General features: G+C 39.2%; 1 protein-coding gene across 6 annotated transcripts in view; it reads left to right on the top strand.

Moving 5' to 3' along the window:
* Positions 1 to 16,685, top strand: part of LOC110449732 (polypeptide N-acetylgalactosaminyltransferase 5-like) — a 211,184-nt gene that overhangs the window by 159,242 nt on the left and 35,257 nt on the right. For all 6 annotated transcript variants that reach the window (XM_021496784.1, XM_021496787.1, XM_021496786.1 and 3 more), the window contains 3 exons: positions 6,075 to 6,241; positions 10,544 to 10,708; positions 11,477 to 11,693. In XM_021496784.1, coding sequence (XP_021352459.1) covers positions 6,075 to 6,241; positions 10,544 to 10,708; positions 11,477 to 11,693 — 549 coding nt within the window. The remainder of the gene's footprint in view (positions 1 to 6,074; positions 6,242 to 10,543; positions 10,709 to 11,476; positions 11,694 to 16,685) is intronic.

Here is a 16,685-nt window from a genome sequence, read left to right as displayed (position 1 = left end):
CCTCACTCACACCTCAACTCTTTTCCCCTCTCCCTCCCTTCATCTTGTATGCTGTCCTCCCTCCTCTCCCCCCTCCCTTCCCATCCTGTGTTGAGTGTATGTGACAGGATTGACTTCCCTGAAATCTGACTATCTGTCATGTCATTGTTTGTGATAACCTGTTCACCCGTCCAAAATTCACCAGTGTCTACACAGATCAATAAAAAACAAATTGAGTCTTCTGGGAGATTTAATGGAGAATTAGGGAGTTAACCATGGGCAATGCAACCCATAATCTCAGGCAACAAAGAAGATTCCCTTCTATACAGGAAAGAATGATCTCCGTGGATGTGAGGGCAAGCAGCTTTGGAATTTGTACGTGACCTTCTTCAGTGTTTCCGTCTGGTTACGATCATTAGAACTGTTAATTGGTCAGGATGATTAACAGTGCAAATCGTTTTCCCCACGTCACTGTATTCCCAGGGGTCACCTCTAAATCTCCTGATTTAGCAAGATGTCCAAGTGAAGTATTAGTTAGCTTTCTGACAATTACCACAAACTGTTGTCAATAGTCTTCATTGTAGACCTTAACATATTGTCAAAGGGATAAACCTAGCTACCAACATCTCCAGTTCTATGAACGTCACAGCTGGTGAAACGATGAAGAGTGAATCCTTAGGGACCATGTATTGTGTTATCCACTGAATATTAACCCATGTAATATGACCTATCAGCCCAGTGATTGGTTGTAAATTTCAATTGTTTCAATTGTGACGTCACGCCTAGGACAAGTACATGACGTCACAGACTCACACACTGGTGTCAAAAGGGCGGCTTTTTACATTTCAAGAGTTTCATGAAAATTGTTTTACACCAATAAATGCCACAAATCTTGATTATGTGATAAAAAGGAATTCGTTTTTATTTCATATGAAATTTATGAAACTTGTCACAAATTTAGACTCTTTTCATAAATCTCATATGAAATGGAAACTCATGTAAGATACTTATATATAATCATTTCATTGTTTAATATAGAAAATAATTTCTTGAACCATGGTGATATGAGCTAAGAGGTCTTTATAGCGTGGTCTGAAGATGTAAATTGATATAAATCTGCATTAGGATCATCAGTCTTTAAGCTGAAGTTAGAAAAAAAGGAATAAAAAATGAAAAAAAGAAAGGTAATAGATACACAAGGATTTTCCAAGTAATCTCCAACAGAAATTGATAAAATGACAATTCCTCTACAGAAGCAGTAATAACTGGGTTTTAAAGTGTAATTATAAGCAGGTCAGGTTGTTGATGAGGTTTTTCTTGATTAAGGTACCTTGGCTTCCCATAAAGCCCCTCTAAGACATTGTTAGTCCTTCGTACAGTTGTCTTATGTCATCCTGTGAAATGTTACGGTAAACCTTCAATATCACGTAGGCTACAAACAATCACCATCGAACGGCTGCAGTGTCTCGCTGTAAATGAAACCCAGCAGTTTTTACTCCAAATCTCAAACTTCTCCAATCATATATGGAGTGCTTTTTAGTTATTTCTCAAATCAGATGTTTTTGGCGATCATTTTACTAAGAAAAGTTAACCAAGGGTGTTAGCGATGATTTTGTGTTGATAGATCATTAATCGCTGGATAGTAAACACTCGAGGGGCAGTTTATTCTTGTCACAAGCTTAAGTCTCGTAATTCTCAATAGACCGGCGCAGCTATGAGGCGTTTTCCATGTTACAGAGTGTGGTCTTGGGAAAAGCCAGATTCAAATCGTCATGGAAACACTTCGGTGGATTTCAGATGTATCTGCTGCTATTTGCAGCTTCTGTGACCACTTCGGTACTTAACGATGGACATAATCAGAGTTTATTTTTCAAATATTTTACAATGTCAAGAAAATTGATCACTGCATTTTTTCTCTCACTAGCAGATATTGGAGTGTGACTGAGCTGTAGTAAATTTACTGAGAAATAAGAAGCATCCGTTATATGAGAGCTTGTTATAGCTAGGTTTACAAGACACATACCATCATTGTATGAGAACTTGTTTTAGGTTTACAAGACACATACCATCATTGTATGAGAGCTTGTTTTAGGTTTACTAGACTCATACCCTCATTGTATGAGAGCTTGTTTTAGGTTTACAAGACACATGCCATCATTGTATGAGAGCTTGTTTTAGGTTTACTAGACTCATACCATCATTGTATGAGAGCTTGTTTTAGGTCCACTAGACACATACTATCATTGTATGAGAGCTTGTTTTAGGTTTACAAGACACATGCCATCATTGTATGAGAGCTTGTTTTAGGTTTACTAGACTCATACACTCATTGTATGAGAGCTTGTTTTAGGTTTACAAGACACGTACCATCATTGTATGAGAGCTTGTTTTAGGTTAACAAGACACGTACCATCATTGTATGAGAACTTGTTTTACGTCCACTAGACACGTACCATCATTGTATGAGAGCTTGTTTTAGGTTAACAAGACACGTACCATCATTGTATGAGAGCTTGTTTTAGGTTTACAAGACACATTCCATCATTGTATGAGAGCTTGTTTTAGGTCCACTAGACACATACTATCATTGTATGAGAGCTTGTTTTAGGTTTACAAGACACATACCTTCATTGTATGAGAGCTTGTTTTAGGTTTACAAGACACATACCATCATTGTATTAGAGCTTGTTTTAGGTCCACTAGACACATACTATCATTGTATGAGAGCTTGTTTTAGGTTTACTAGACTCATACCATCATTGTATGAGAGCTTGTTTTAGGTTTACAAGACACATGCCATCATTGTATGAGAGCTTGTTTTAGGTTTACAAGACACATACCTTCATTGTATGAGAGCTTGTTTTAGGTTTACAAGACACATTCCATCATTGTATGAGAGCTTGTTTTAGGTCCACTAGACACATACTATCATTGTATGAGAGCTTGTTTTAGGTTTACTAGACTCATACCCTCATTGTATGAGAGCTTGTTTTAGGTTTACAAGACACATACCTTCATTGTATGAGAGCTTGTTTTAGGTTTACAAGACGCATACCATCATTGTATGAGAGCTTGTTTTAGGTCCACTAGACACTTACCATCATTGTATGAGAGCTTGTTTTAGGTTTACAAGACACATGCCATCATTGTATGAGAGCTTGTTTTAGGTTTACAAGACACATACCTTCATTGTATGAGAGCTTGTTTTAGGTTTACAAGACACATACCTTCATTGTATGAGAGCTTGTTTTAGGTTTACAAGACACATTCCATCATTGTATGAGAGCTTGTTTTAGGTCCACTAGACACATACTATCATTGTATGAGAGCTTGTTTTAGGTTTACTAGACTCATACACTCATTGTATGAGAGCTTATTTTAGGTTTACAAGACACATACCATCATTGTATTAGAGCTTGTTTTAGGTCCACTAGACACATACTATCATTGTATGAGAGCTTGTTTTAGGTTTACTAGACTCATACACTCATTGTATGAGAGCTTGTTTTAGGTTTACAAGACACATACCATCATTGTATGAGAGCTTGTTTTAGGTTTACAAGACACATACCATCATTGTATGAGAGCTTGTTTTAGGTTTACAAGACACATACCATCATTGTATGAGAGCTTGTTTTAGGTTTACAAGACACATACCATCATTGTATGAGAGCTTGTTTTAGGTTTACAAGACACATACCATCATTGTATGAGAGCTTGTTTTAGGTTTACAAGACACATACCATCATTGTATGAGAGCTTGTTTTAGGTTTACAAGACACATACCATCATTGTATGAGAGCTTGTTTTAGGTTTACTAGACACATACCATCATTGTATGAGAGCTTGTTTTAGGTCCACTAGACACATACTATCATTGTATGAGAGCTTGTTTTAGGTTTACAAGACACATACCATCATTGTATGAGAGCTTGTTTTAGGTTTACTAGACTCATACCATCATTGTATGAGAGCTTGTTTTAGGTTTACAAGACACATACCATCATTGTATGAGAGCTTGTTTTAGGTTTACAAGACACATACCATCATTGTATGAGAGCTTGTTTTAGGTTTACAAGACACATACCATCATTGTATGAGAGCTTGTTTTAGGTTTACAAGACACATACCATCATTGTATGAGAGCTTGTTTTAGGTTTACAAGAAACATACCATCATTGTATGAGAGCTTGTTTTAGGTCCACTAGACACATACCATCATTGTATGAGAACTTGTTTTAGATTTACAAGACACGTACTATCATTGTATGAGAGCTTGTTTTAGATTTACAAGACATGTACTATCATTGTATGAGAGCTTGTTTAAGGTTTACTTAATTATATATATAGACACATACCATCATTGTATGAGAACTTGTTTTAGATTTACAAGACACGTACTATCATTGTATGAGAGCTTGTTTTAGATTTACAAGACACATACTATCATTGTATGAGAGCTTGTTTTAGGTTTACTTAATTATATATATAGACACATACCATCATTGTATGAGAACTTGTTTTAGGTCCACAAGACACGTACCATCATTGTATGAGAGCTTGTTTTAGGTCCACTAGACACATACCATCATTGTATGAGAGCTTGTTTTAGGTTTACAAGACACATACTATCATTGTATGAGAGCTTGTTTTAGGTTTACTAGACACATACCATCATTGTATAAGAACTGGTTTTAGGTTTACTAGACACATACCATCATTGTTTAAGAACTGGTTTTACTACTACCTCATCAATGATTATATTTTGTTCTTTTCACCATTGAAATTTCTCATAAAAGACCTTCAAGTAATGGAACTTTTCATAAATGGTTTATCAAAGCTTTAGTCACGCCTGAAAGCTTTAGTCACGCCTGAAAGCTTTAGTCATGCCTGAAAGCTTTAGTAACACCTGAAAGCTTTAGTCACGCCTGAAAGCTTTAGTCATGCCTGAAAGCTTTAGTCATGCCTGAAAGCTTTAGTCACGCCTGAAAGCTTTAGTCACGCCTGAAAGCTTTAGTCACGCCTGAAAGCTTTAGTCACGCCTGAAAGCTTTAGTCACGCCTGAAAGCTTTAGTCACGCCTGAAAGCTTTAGTCACGCCTGAAAGCTTTAGTCACGCCTGAAAGCTTTAGTCACGCCTGAAAGCTTTAGTCACGCCTGAAAGCTTTAGTCACGCCTGAAAGCTTTAGTCACGCCTGAAAGCTTTAGTCACGCCTGAAAGCTTTAGTCACGCCTGAAAGCTTTAGTCACGCCTGAAAGCTTTAGTCACGCCTGAAAGCTTTAGTCACGCCTGAAAGCTTTAGTCACGCCTGAAAGCTTTAGTCACGCCTGAAAGCTTTAGTCACGCCTGAAAGCTTTAGTCACGCCTGAAAGCTTTAGTCACGCCTGAAAGCTTTAGTCACGCCTGAAAGCTTTAGTCACGCCTGAAAGCTTTAGTCACGCCTGAAAGCTTTAGTCACGCCTGAAAGCTTTAGTCACGCCTGAAAGCTTTAGTCACGCCTGAAAGCTTTAGTCACGCCTGAAAGCTTTAGTCACGCCTGAAAGCTTTAGTCACGCCTGAAAGCTTTAGTCACGCCTGAAAGCTTTAGTCACGCCTGAAAGCTTTAGTCACGCCTGAAAGCTTTAGTCACGCCTGAAAGCTTTAGTCACGCCTGAAAGCTTTAGTCATGCCTGAAAGCTTTAGTCATGCCTGAAAGCTTTAGTCACGCCTGAAAGCTTTAGTCACGCCTGAAAGGACTGTTTCCAATGCTCAGTTACAGGTTTTGGCAGTGGTACCGGCATCCTTAATACTTTTGTAAAATTTACATATGCCATGAATTCTGTAATAAAACATCATGATTCAGTTAACATATACAGTGTGGTATACTGTAAGTGTGGGCAAACCAACAACCTTCTCACTTTCATTGACAGGTAAATTAATAAAAAAAAAAATGTTTAAAAAAAAAAAAAAAAAAAGTTTAAAAAAAAAAAAAAAAAAAGGAAAGTAACTTTAATCTTAAAAAGGCATCTTACAAAGATGACAAGCATTTTACCAAGCTTTGTTATCAACACAAACAAAAGATCTTGTTGATTATTTCCTGTACGTTATCTTTTTAGATGTAAATCCCTTCAGTACCAGGAGAAGCTGCCAGATACCAGTGTTGTGGTGTGTTTCCATAACGAGGCTTGGACAGTCCTGCTCAGAACCGTTCACAGTATTATTGACCGATCTCCGCCTCATTTACTCCGAGAAGTTGTCCTCGTAGATGACTTCTCAGATATGGGTCAGTATAATTTGAATAAACTTTCTAAAAAACCTTCAACAGTTTTATCCACATTAATATTGTATTTAAAAAGCAGCAATCAAACTTCATAATATAAGTTTCAAAATTGCTATTTTTGTAAGAAGATGAAAATTAACAAAAAAATGAACAAATCATAAATATTATTTAAGTAACATTTCACAGACAGAAAAAAAAACAACTTATCTGAGCATATAAGATATGTGACAGTTATCTAAATAAAATAGATGTGATGAAAATCAAATATGAAAGATGAAGTCAATAAAAAAGGCAGATGAGGTTTGTGGGTTTGGTCAGATTTCGGGTGATAGTTTATGTATCACTAAGACAAGATCTGCCGAGGAGGCACCGGGTTAATGTGAGCCATCAATTGTGGAGAATTGTAGACTGCTTTGTCAGCTCCTGATGGATGGGGCTTGGACAGAATTTCATTTACTGGGGGAGATAAGATGAAGGAGCGCCATTTTAAACGGTTTACATCCACCACCCAGGGGAGACAACCATATGCTGTTTTGCAGATTATGCCACAAGAGAGAAAGCGTCATGTGACCTCCCATGTCTTATCTTAATCACAGTGCTCCTGTCTCGGTGACAAACAACAGGAGCTGGCTGGGAGATGTTAATGTTGCAGTGTTTTTTTATTGGAAAGAATTTGTTATTGAGAGAACTTTCTCAAAAGTCATTTATTTCAAGCTTGTTAAGAGTGATTTTCTATGAAATCAAATATTTGTAGAGATTTATGACATTTTATCAGCGAAAATATGGCTAGTATTCTGTGGGTATTTATCTTAAAAAAAAGATAGATAAATCTTTATTCAAAATTGTTTTTCACTTTTAGTCTGGTGTAGTAATTTTCTAAATTCTGAAAAAAGAAATCAAATATTCTTATTGAAGATTTCGGAATTGTATGCGAAGGTTTGAGTACGGGTAGAAAGACATCACACTGACATTCTACTGATCCTTCAAACACCAGCATGCCCTCAGATGATTTGCCTACATATATTCTATGTCTAATAAAACCTTAACCATTCTGTACTGACTATCATGAAGCAGAGATTGCATTTCCAATAAACTTAAATGAAAATACGTTCCTGATAGGAAACTCCCTGTAGATCGGCTGTGATGGATGTTGTAAGCCTTCCCTTTGAATATCTCAATCTCAATAATAACCTGGCTACTTTTGGTTCCCTGTCCTGTAATCTGTGTGTTTCACTTCCTCTGTGTTATTCATATGCTTGTTCTCAAACTAAAGATCAAAGAAGCTGTATTCCTGCTAAACTCTCTAGTGACACTGATTATCAAGCCTATGTTACATTCATGCAGGAATATAGCATTTTTTTCTGAACTAATATATATTTGTATGAGATTGAAGAAATTTTAAAGCTAGCCCATAGCTTATGGTGAAGGAGGGAAATACATTGAGATCATCATTCCTTTATTTAGTAATTATACTCCACAGGGAGTATCACAAAATATTCAGCGGTATACAGGATATGTGAAAAACATCACACAAACACACACACCATATTACAACAGAGAACAGACACAAGTAATCAAACTTTCAATCCAAATTTTATGTGAAAAGTAGCAAGCCTGCATGCAGTCAGAATCTAGTATCGGGGGAGAGCCCATAGCTGTGTTAAGTGGTCCTGTCTTCAGAGGTAGTCTCTATAGACAGTTTGGTAAATTCATATATGATAAATGTATTTTTGCAAACATGATTTTGAAATCATTAGTCCAAAACTTCAATAAACATTTTTCAAGCAGTTTTGATATTCACCAAATAAATGTAACAGATATCGCTAGCATGTTGTGATGAGAAAAACATACTGTAACCATGGGAACACTTGTGTCACCATGGCGCCTGAATGTTGATCCCTTCTTTGGCAAACTCGTTACTAGTTAAGAATTCAGATACTTTTTTTTTGAGAACACAAACATCTTTGTAGCATCAAATTTTTATGTAATTGTTTAAATCGAAAAGGTTTTGTGGAAGAGTGGTCACAGAGGTAAAATAAATTGGCTTTCAAATTAATCACTATTAATATATCAATATCCACTGCATGTTTACAATAATCTTACATTGCCGCATAAAATCTGGAAAACTTGATGAGTTTTGTCTTTTCTTCCCCTTGCTGGTCCCCAACACAAATTGGTGAATAAAACTATCTTGATTTGTTGCATATAGCCGTTGAACTCCCGGGAGGAATTGTTTTTATTGTATCCCTGGGTTGTAGAGCTCAGCTTGGTGAGGAATGAAGAACAAGCCTTATAAGCCATCTTTATATCTCAATCTCAGTTGATGTGGTAAAATGATAGGATCAATGTAGGTTTACAAACTTAAACCATGTATAAAGTCACAGCCAAGTCATAAAGGACTTCCTGTATAAAGTCACAGCCAAGTCATAAAGGACTTCCTGTGTAAAGTCACAGCCAAGTCATAAAGGACTTCCTTTATAAAGTCACAGCCAAGTCATAAAGGACTTCATGTATAAAGTCACAGACAAGTGATAAAGGACATCCTGTATAAAGCCACAGCCAAGTCATAAAGGACTTCCTGTGTAAAGTCACAGCCAAGTCATAAAAGACTTCATGTATAAAGTCACAGTCAAGTCATAAAAGACTTCCTGTATAAAGTCACGGCCAAGTCATAAAGGACTTCCTGTGTAAAGTCACAGCCAAGTCATAAAGGACTTCATGTATAAAGTCACAGACAAGTGATAAAGGACATCCTGTATAAAGTCACAGCCAAGTCATAAAGGACTTCCTGTATAAAGTCACAGCAAAGTCATAAAGGACTTCATGTATAAAGTCACAGTCAAGTCATAAAAGACTTCCTGTATAAAGTCACAGCCAAGTCATAAAGGACTTCCTGTGTAAAGTCACAGCCAAGTCATAAAGGACTTCCTGTATAAAGTCATAGCCAAGTCATATAGGACTTCCTGTATAAAGTCACAGCCAAGTCATAAAAGACTTTCTGTATAAAGACACAGCTAAGTCATAAAAGACTTCCTGTATAAAGTCACAGCCAAGTCATAAAGGACTTCCTGTATAAAGTCATAGCCAAGTCATAAAGGACTTCCTGTATAAAGTCCCAGCCAAGTCATAAAGGACTTCCTGTATAAAGACAAAGCCAAGTCATAAAGGACTTCCTGTATAAAGTCACAGCCAAGTCATAAAGGACTTCATGGTTAAAGTCACAGCCAAGTCATAAAAGACTTCCTGTGTAAAGTCACAGCCAAGTCATAAAAGACTTCCTGTATAAAGTCACAGCCAAGTCATAAAGGACTTCCTGTATAAAGACACAGCCAAGGCATAAAAGACTTCCTGTATAAAGTCACAGCCAAGTCATAAAAGACTTCCTGTATAAAGTCACTGCCAAGTCATAAAGGACTTCCTGTATAAAGACACAGCCAATTCATGAAGGACTTCCTGTATAAAGTCACAGCCAAGTCATAAAGGACTTCCTGTATAAAGTCACAGCCAAGTCACAAAGGACTTCCTGTGTAAAGTCACAGTCAAGGCATAAAGGACTTCCTGTTTAAAGACACAGACAAGTCATAAAAGACTTCCTGTATAAAGACACAGCCAAAGACACAGCCAAGGCATAAAAGACTTCCTGTATAAAGTCACAGCCAAGTCATAAAGGACTTCCTGTATAAAGTCACAGCCAAGTCATAAAGGACTTCCTGTATAAAGACACAGCCAAGTCATAAAGGACTTACTGTATAAAGTCACAGCAAAGTCATAAAGGACTTCCTGTATAAAGTCACAGCCAAGTCATATAGGACTTCATGTATAAAGTCACAGCCAAGTCATAAAGGACTTCCTGTGTAAAGTCACAGCCAAGTCATAAAGGACTTCCTGTATAAAGTCACAGCCAAGTCATAAAGGACTTCCTGTATAAAGACACAGCCAAGTCATATAGGACTTCCTGTATAAAGGCATACTAGCCTAGAATAGATGTAAAGGACAGATTTTCATCATAGGTTTTAGCCTTAGTGTCTCCAAATCCTTAAGTGTAGGTTGGTCCTGTAAAATTAGAGTGTTGTAAGCTGCAGCATTATCTTAATGTTCTGATTTAGTAAAACAAGCGACCAGAATGATAATCTAATGCATGGCTATTAGCATGAAGATTTTCTTACAATGAAGAGGAAGTGCTACTAACAGAAACACTTCCAACTTTTAACTCGGTGACATGTATATCCACTTACATTTGTTCAGCTTGTATAAGTTTAATAGCTCTGGTAATGAATTTTAATGGATTTTTTCTCTTTTTTACAGATCATCTGAAAGAGCCTTTAGAAACATACATGGCAAAATTAGGCAAAGTGAAAGTAGTACGGACTAAAAAGCGAGAAGGATTAATTCGAGCACGGTTGCTAGGATATTCTGCATCATCTGGAGACGTTCTGACGTACCTGGACTCACACTGTGAATGCACTGAAGGTGGGACACTATGTAATTCTGTTTGTGAAGCCTTAAAAGAAAGCAATTAAGTGTTATCAAATGATAGATAAGCTTGATATTAGGTTATCTTGATATCTTACCTAGGACATCACCTGTTTACAGGTTTTGTCTATATAACATAGATGAACATTTTCAGTGTTTTGGCTGATTTCAGCCTTTTTCATAATTTTGGTGAAATGTAAACTTTAAATTTTTCCCAAAGAAAGGATCAAAAATCTAAATTTTCGCCATTTTGCCCGTGAGCCAATTTTCATCTCTGATATATGGTAATCATTATCATATCCTACAGGTAATCCCTGTATAAGTTAATTACCACTACAGGTAGCTCAGTCAGCTACAGCGTACTGTGCCTAGGGTAGGGTTTGGAGGTTACACGTGTGAACCCTGGTAGGGTCATTTGCATTTTCCCTCACCTTTAACAGTGGTGCTTGTGACCAACTTTTGATTCAAGTACTGTATTTGCATTTGGCGAGGGGATACCCAAATCTAGGTAGTAAATAGACTGTTGTCTCCGAGGGCAAAGTCTTAAAAAGACCTAGTCTGGCCCATTTTATATTCCCTCGCTCTTACATAAATACAGTCATATATATATGCTGCACTTGTTCGACTTATCAGAATAACACTATTACAACTGGCTCTGTTCTCTTGTTTTTCTTGATTAATATAAGAAATTTATAATTTATAGCTTTATTATTACTGACCATGTAATAAGTGACCGCTACTGACCATTTCTCTTTACCTCTGTAGGATGGTTGGAGCCCTTGTTAGACAGAATTGCAACAAACAATTCTATAGTCGTCTGTCCCGTCATCGATGTCATTGAAGATGACTCATTCAAATATCAATACGGCAGTGCCAAAAGTACCAGCATCGGGGGCTTTGATTGGAACCTTCAGTTTAACTGGCATGCCATCCCAGAATACGAGCGCCAGCGACGACAAAACAAGGATTACTTGCCAGTCAGGTACATGGTCTCCATAACAACAAAGGAATGTTCTGTTGTCAACATGTTCTCGACATGATAAAATCTATCTAATCCACTGCCTAAAAATACTTCAAAATACTATTCAGTTTTGGTTGACGGTCTGTCAGTGATATCTTTATTAAAGCTTCACCATAATTGTTTGCAGAAAAGTCACAAGTCTAATGTCACCTACAACAGAGATATGAGTATATATGTATGTTAATAGAAATAACACCACCTACGAGAGAGGTACTAACAGGAACATTTTATTTGGTGAGAACAAATTAGAAATATGACAAAAATGCTGTTATTTCAGAAAGGTTTTTTCTTATCTCTACAATATTAAATCAAGCTGAAGTGACGTTATATTTTTAATCTGATCGGTTTCTTGATGTAGAAATCTCTAGTGTACCAATTAGCTGTCATAGACTTGGTTGTGCNCCCCCCCCATCCTTAATCTGACTGCACCCCTCCCTGATCAGGCAATTATAGACAAGATGGGTACAAAGCATTTTGATTGAGCATTGTTAGTGAGAGCTGTGTGACTTAATTAGCGCCAACAGAAACTGAAAAACTCCCCTACCAATTTGACTACGATGAGAAAACGATAATTGTGTTAAAAAAGTGTTGAATATTTGAAATTACGTCATTCAAGGAAGAAAATGAAGTAGAAAATTAGGAATGTTCTTCAGAATTTGTGAAATTATGTCACAAGCAGTAAAGAAACTGAAATACAAAATTAACAACCTACAGAAGTAGGAATTACTCAACAGTTCAGCGAATCGTAATGGAGTTAGAATTTCAAATTACACATAAAAGATTGAAGCATTTGGAGTATGATCAGGGCAAAGTGGTCTTTATAGTTCTAGCGTAAAATTGAAGGGTTCTTTTTTGACACTCATCTCTCTGTTCTACATTCACCCAAAACATGTGGAAATTATATGTCTCTACCAGGCCAGAACTTGTAGATGATAGTCTCATTCTCTCCTTGCAAGAGCATGTGATGATAGTGTCATTCTCATTCGTTCTAAACTCAGCTAGAGCTTGTGATGGTAGTCTTGTTCTCTCCTGGGTAGAGCTTGTGATGGTAGTCTTGTTCTCTCCTGGCTAGAGCTTGTGATGGTAGTCTTGTTCTCTCCTGGGTAGAGCTTGTGATAGTAGTCTTGTTCTCTCCTGGGTAGAGCTTGTGGTGGTAGTCTTGTTCTCTCCTGGGTAGAGCTTGTGATGGTAGTCTTGTTCTCTTCTGGCTAGAGCTTGTGATGATAGTCTCGTTCTCTCCTGGCTAGAGCTTGTGATGGTAGTCTTGTTCTGCTTGTGATGGTAGTCTTGTTCTCTCCTGGGTAGGGCTTGTGATGGTAGTCTTGTTCTCTCCTTGGTAGAGCTTGTGATGGTAGTCTTCTTCTCTCCTGGGTAGAGCTTGTGATAATAGTCGTGTTCTCTTCTGGCTAGAGCTTGTGATGATAGTCTTGTTCTCTCCTGGCTAGAGCTTGTGATGGTTGTCTTGTTCTCTCCTGGGTAGAGCTTGGGATGGTAGTCTTGTTCTCTCCTGGCTAGAGCTTGTGATAGTAGTCTTGTTCTCTCCTGGTTAGAGCTTGTGGTGGTAGTCTTGTTCTCTCCTGGGTAGGGCTTGTGATGGTAGTCTTGTTCTGTCCTGGGTAGAGGTTGTGATGGTAGTCTTGTTCTCTCCTCGGTAGAACTTGTGATGGTAGTCTTGTTCTCTCCTGGCTAGAACTTGTGATGGTAGTCTTGTTCTTTCCTGGGTAGATCTTGTGATGGTAGTCTTGTTCTGCTTGTGATGGTAGTCTTGTTCTCTCCTGGGTAGAGCTTGTGATAATAGTCTTGTTCTCTTCTGGCTAGAGCTTGTGATGATAGTCTTGTTCTCTCCTGGCTAGAGCTTGTGATGGTAGTCTCATTCACTCCTGGGTAGAGCTTGTGATGGTAGTCTTGTTCTTTCCTGGGTAGAGCTTGTGATGGAAGTCTTGTTCTCTCCTGGGTAGAGCTTGTGATGATAGTCTTGTTCTCTCCTGGCTAGAGCTTGTGATGGTAGTCTTGTTCTTTCCTGGGTAGAGCTTGTGATGGTAGTCTTGTTCTCTCCTGGCTAGAGCTTGTGATGGTTGTCTTGTTCTCTCCTGGGTAGAGCTTGTGATAATAGTCTTGTTCTCTTCTGGCTAGAGCTTGTGATGGTAGTCTTGTTCTCTCCTGGGTAGAACTTGTGATGGTAGTCTTGTTCTCTCCTGGGGAGAACTTGTGATGGTAGTCTTGTTCTCTCCTGGGTAGAGCTTGTGATGCTAGTCTTGTTCTCTCCTGGGTAGAGCTTGTGATGCTAGTCTTGTTCTCTCCTGGGTAGAGCTTGTGATAGTAGTCTTGTTCTCTCCTGGGTAGAGCTTGTGATGCTAGTCTTGTTCTCTCCTGGGTAGAGCTTGTGATAGTAGTCTTGTTCTCTCCTGGGTAGAACTTTTGATGGTAGTCTTGTTCTCTCCTGGGTAGAGCTTGTGATGGTAGTCTTGTTCTCTCCTGGGTAGAGCTTGTGATGGTATTCTTGTTCTCTCCTGGGGAGAACTTGTGATGGTAGTCTTGTTCTCTCCTGGGTAGAACTTGTGATGGTAGTCTTGTTCTCTCCTGGCTAGAGCTTGTGATGGTAGTCTCGTTCTCTCCTGGGTAGAACTTGTGATGGTAGTCTCGTTTTCTCCTGGCTAGAGCTTGTGATGGTAGTCTTGTTCTTTCCTTGGTAGAGCTTGTGATAGTAGTCTTGTTCTCTCCTGGGTAGAGCTTGTGATGATAGTCTTGTTCTCTCCTGGGTAGAGCTTGTGATGGTATTCTTGTTCTCTCCTGGGGAGAACTTGTGATGGTAGTCTTGTTCTCTCCTGAGTAGAGCTTGTGATAGTAGTCTTGTTCTCCCCTGGCTAGAGCTTGTGATGGTAGTCTCATTCTCTCCTGGCTAGAGCTTGTGATAGTAGTCTTGTTCTCTCCTGGGTAGAACTTGGGATGGTAGTCTTGTTCTCTCCTGGGTAGATCTTGTGATGGTAGTCTTGTTCTCTCCTGGCTTGAGCTTGTGATGGTAGTCTCGTTCTCTCCTGGCTAGAGCTGTTGTTGGTAGTCTTGTTCTCTCCTGGCTAGAACTTGCGATGGTAGTCTTGTTCTCTCCTGGGTAGATCTTGTGATGGTAGTCTTGTTCTCTCCTGTGTAGAGCTTGTGATGGTAGTCTTGTTCTGCTTGTGATGGTCGTCTTGTTCTCTTCTGGCTAGAGCTTGTGATGGTAGTCTCGTTCACTCTTGGGTAGCGCTTGTGATGGAAGTCTCGTTCACTCCTGGCTTGAGCTTGTGATGGTAGTCTTGTTCTCTTCTGGAGAGAGCTTGTGATGATAGTCTTGTTCTCTTCTGGGTAGATCTTGTGATGATAGTCTTGTTCTCTCCTGTCTAGAGCTTGTGATGGTAGTCTTGTTCTGCTTGTGATGGTAGTCTTGTTCTCTTCTGGAGAGAGCTTGTGATGATAGTCTTGTTCTCTCCTGGCTAGAGCTTGGGATGGTAGTCTTGTTCTCTCCTGGGTACAGCTTGTGATGGTAGTCTTGTTCTCTCCTGGGTTGATGGTAGTCTTGTTCTTTCCTGGGTAGAACTTGTGATGGTAGTCTTGTTCTTTCCTGGGGAGAGCTTGTGATGGTAGTCTTGTTCTCTTCTGGAGAGAGCTTGTGATGATAGTCTTGTTCTCTCCTGTCTAGAGCTTGTGATGGTAGTCTTGTTCACTCTTGGGTAGAGCTTGTGATGGTAGTCTCGTTCACTCTTGGGTAGAGCTTGTGATGGTAGTCTCGTTCTCTCTTGGGTAGAGCTTGTGATGGAAGTCTCGTTCTCTCCTGGCTTGAGCTTGTGATGGTAGTCTTGCTCTCTCCTGGCTAGAGCTTGTGATGGTAATCTTGTTCTCTCCTGGCTAGAGCTTGTGATGGTAGTCTCGTTCACTCTTGGGTAGCGCTTGTGATGGAAGTCTCGTTCACTCCTGGCTTGAGCTTTTGATGGTAGTCTTGTTCTCTCCTGGCTTGAGCTTGTGATAGTAGTCTCGTTCACTCCTGGGTATAGCTTGTGATGGTAGTCTCGTTCACTCTTGGGTAGAGTTTGTGATGGAAGTCTCGTTCACTCCTGGCTTAGCTTGTGATGGTAGTCTTGTTCTCTCCTGGGGAGAGCTTGTGATGGTAGTCTTGTTCTCTCCTGTCTAGAGCTTGTGATGGTAGTCTTGTTCTGCTTGTGATGGTAGTCTTGTTCTCTTCTGGAGAGAGCTTGTGATGATAGTCTTGTTCTCTCCTGGCTAGATCTTGTGATGGTAGTCTTGTTCTCTCCTGGCCAGAGCTTGTGATGGTAGTCTCGTTCTCTCTTGGGTAGAGCTTGTGAGGGAAGTCTCGTTCACTCCTGGCTTGAGCTTTTGATGGTAGTCTTGTTCTCTCCTGGCTTGAGCTTGTGATAGTAGTCTTGTTTTCTCCTAGGTAGAGCTTGTGATGGTAGTCTTGTTCACTCTTGGGTAGAGCTTGTGATGGAAGTCTCGTTCTCTCCTGGCTTGAGCTTGTGATGGTAGTCTCGTTCTCTCTTGGGTAGAGCTTGTGATGGTAGTCTTGTAGTCTTGTTTTCTCCTGGCTAGAGCTTGTGATAGTAGCTTGTGATAGTAGTCTTGTTCTCTCCTGGGTAGAACTTGGGATGGTAGTCTTGTTCTCTCCTGGGTAGAACTTTTGATTGCAGTCTTGTTCTTTCCTGGGTAGAGCTTGTGATGGTAGTCTCGTTCACTCTTGGGTAGAGCTTGTGATGGAAGTCTCGTTCACTCCTGGCTTGAGCTTGTGATGGTAGTCTTGTTCTCTCCTGGGTAGAGCTTGTGATGGTAGTCTTGTTCTCTCCTGGCTAGAGCTTGTGATAGTAGTCTTGTTTTCTCCTAGGTAGAGCTTGTGATGGTAGTCTTGTTCTCTCCTGGCTAGAGCGTGTGATGGTAGTCTTGTGCTCTCCTGTGTAGAACTTGTGA

This window comes from Mizuhopecten yessoensis, unplaced genomic scaffold (genome assembly GCF_002113885.1).
Source record: "Mizuhopecten yessoensis strain PY_sf001 unplaced genomic scaffold, ASM211388v2 scaffold4805, whole genome shotgun sequence".
NCBI lineage: Eukaryota > Metazoa > Mollusca > Bivalvia > Pectinida > Pectinidae > Mizuhopecten > Mizuhopecten yessoensis.
Note: the sequence above shows the minus strand (reverse complement) of the source record. Positions and strands in the feature narration are given on the sequence as shown.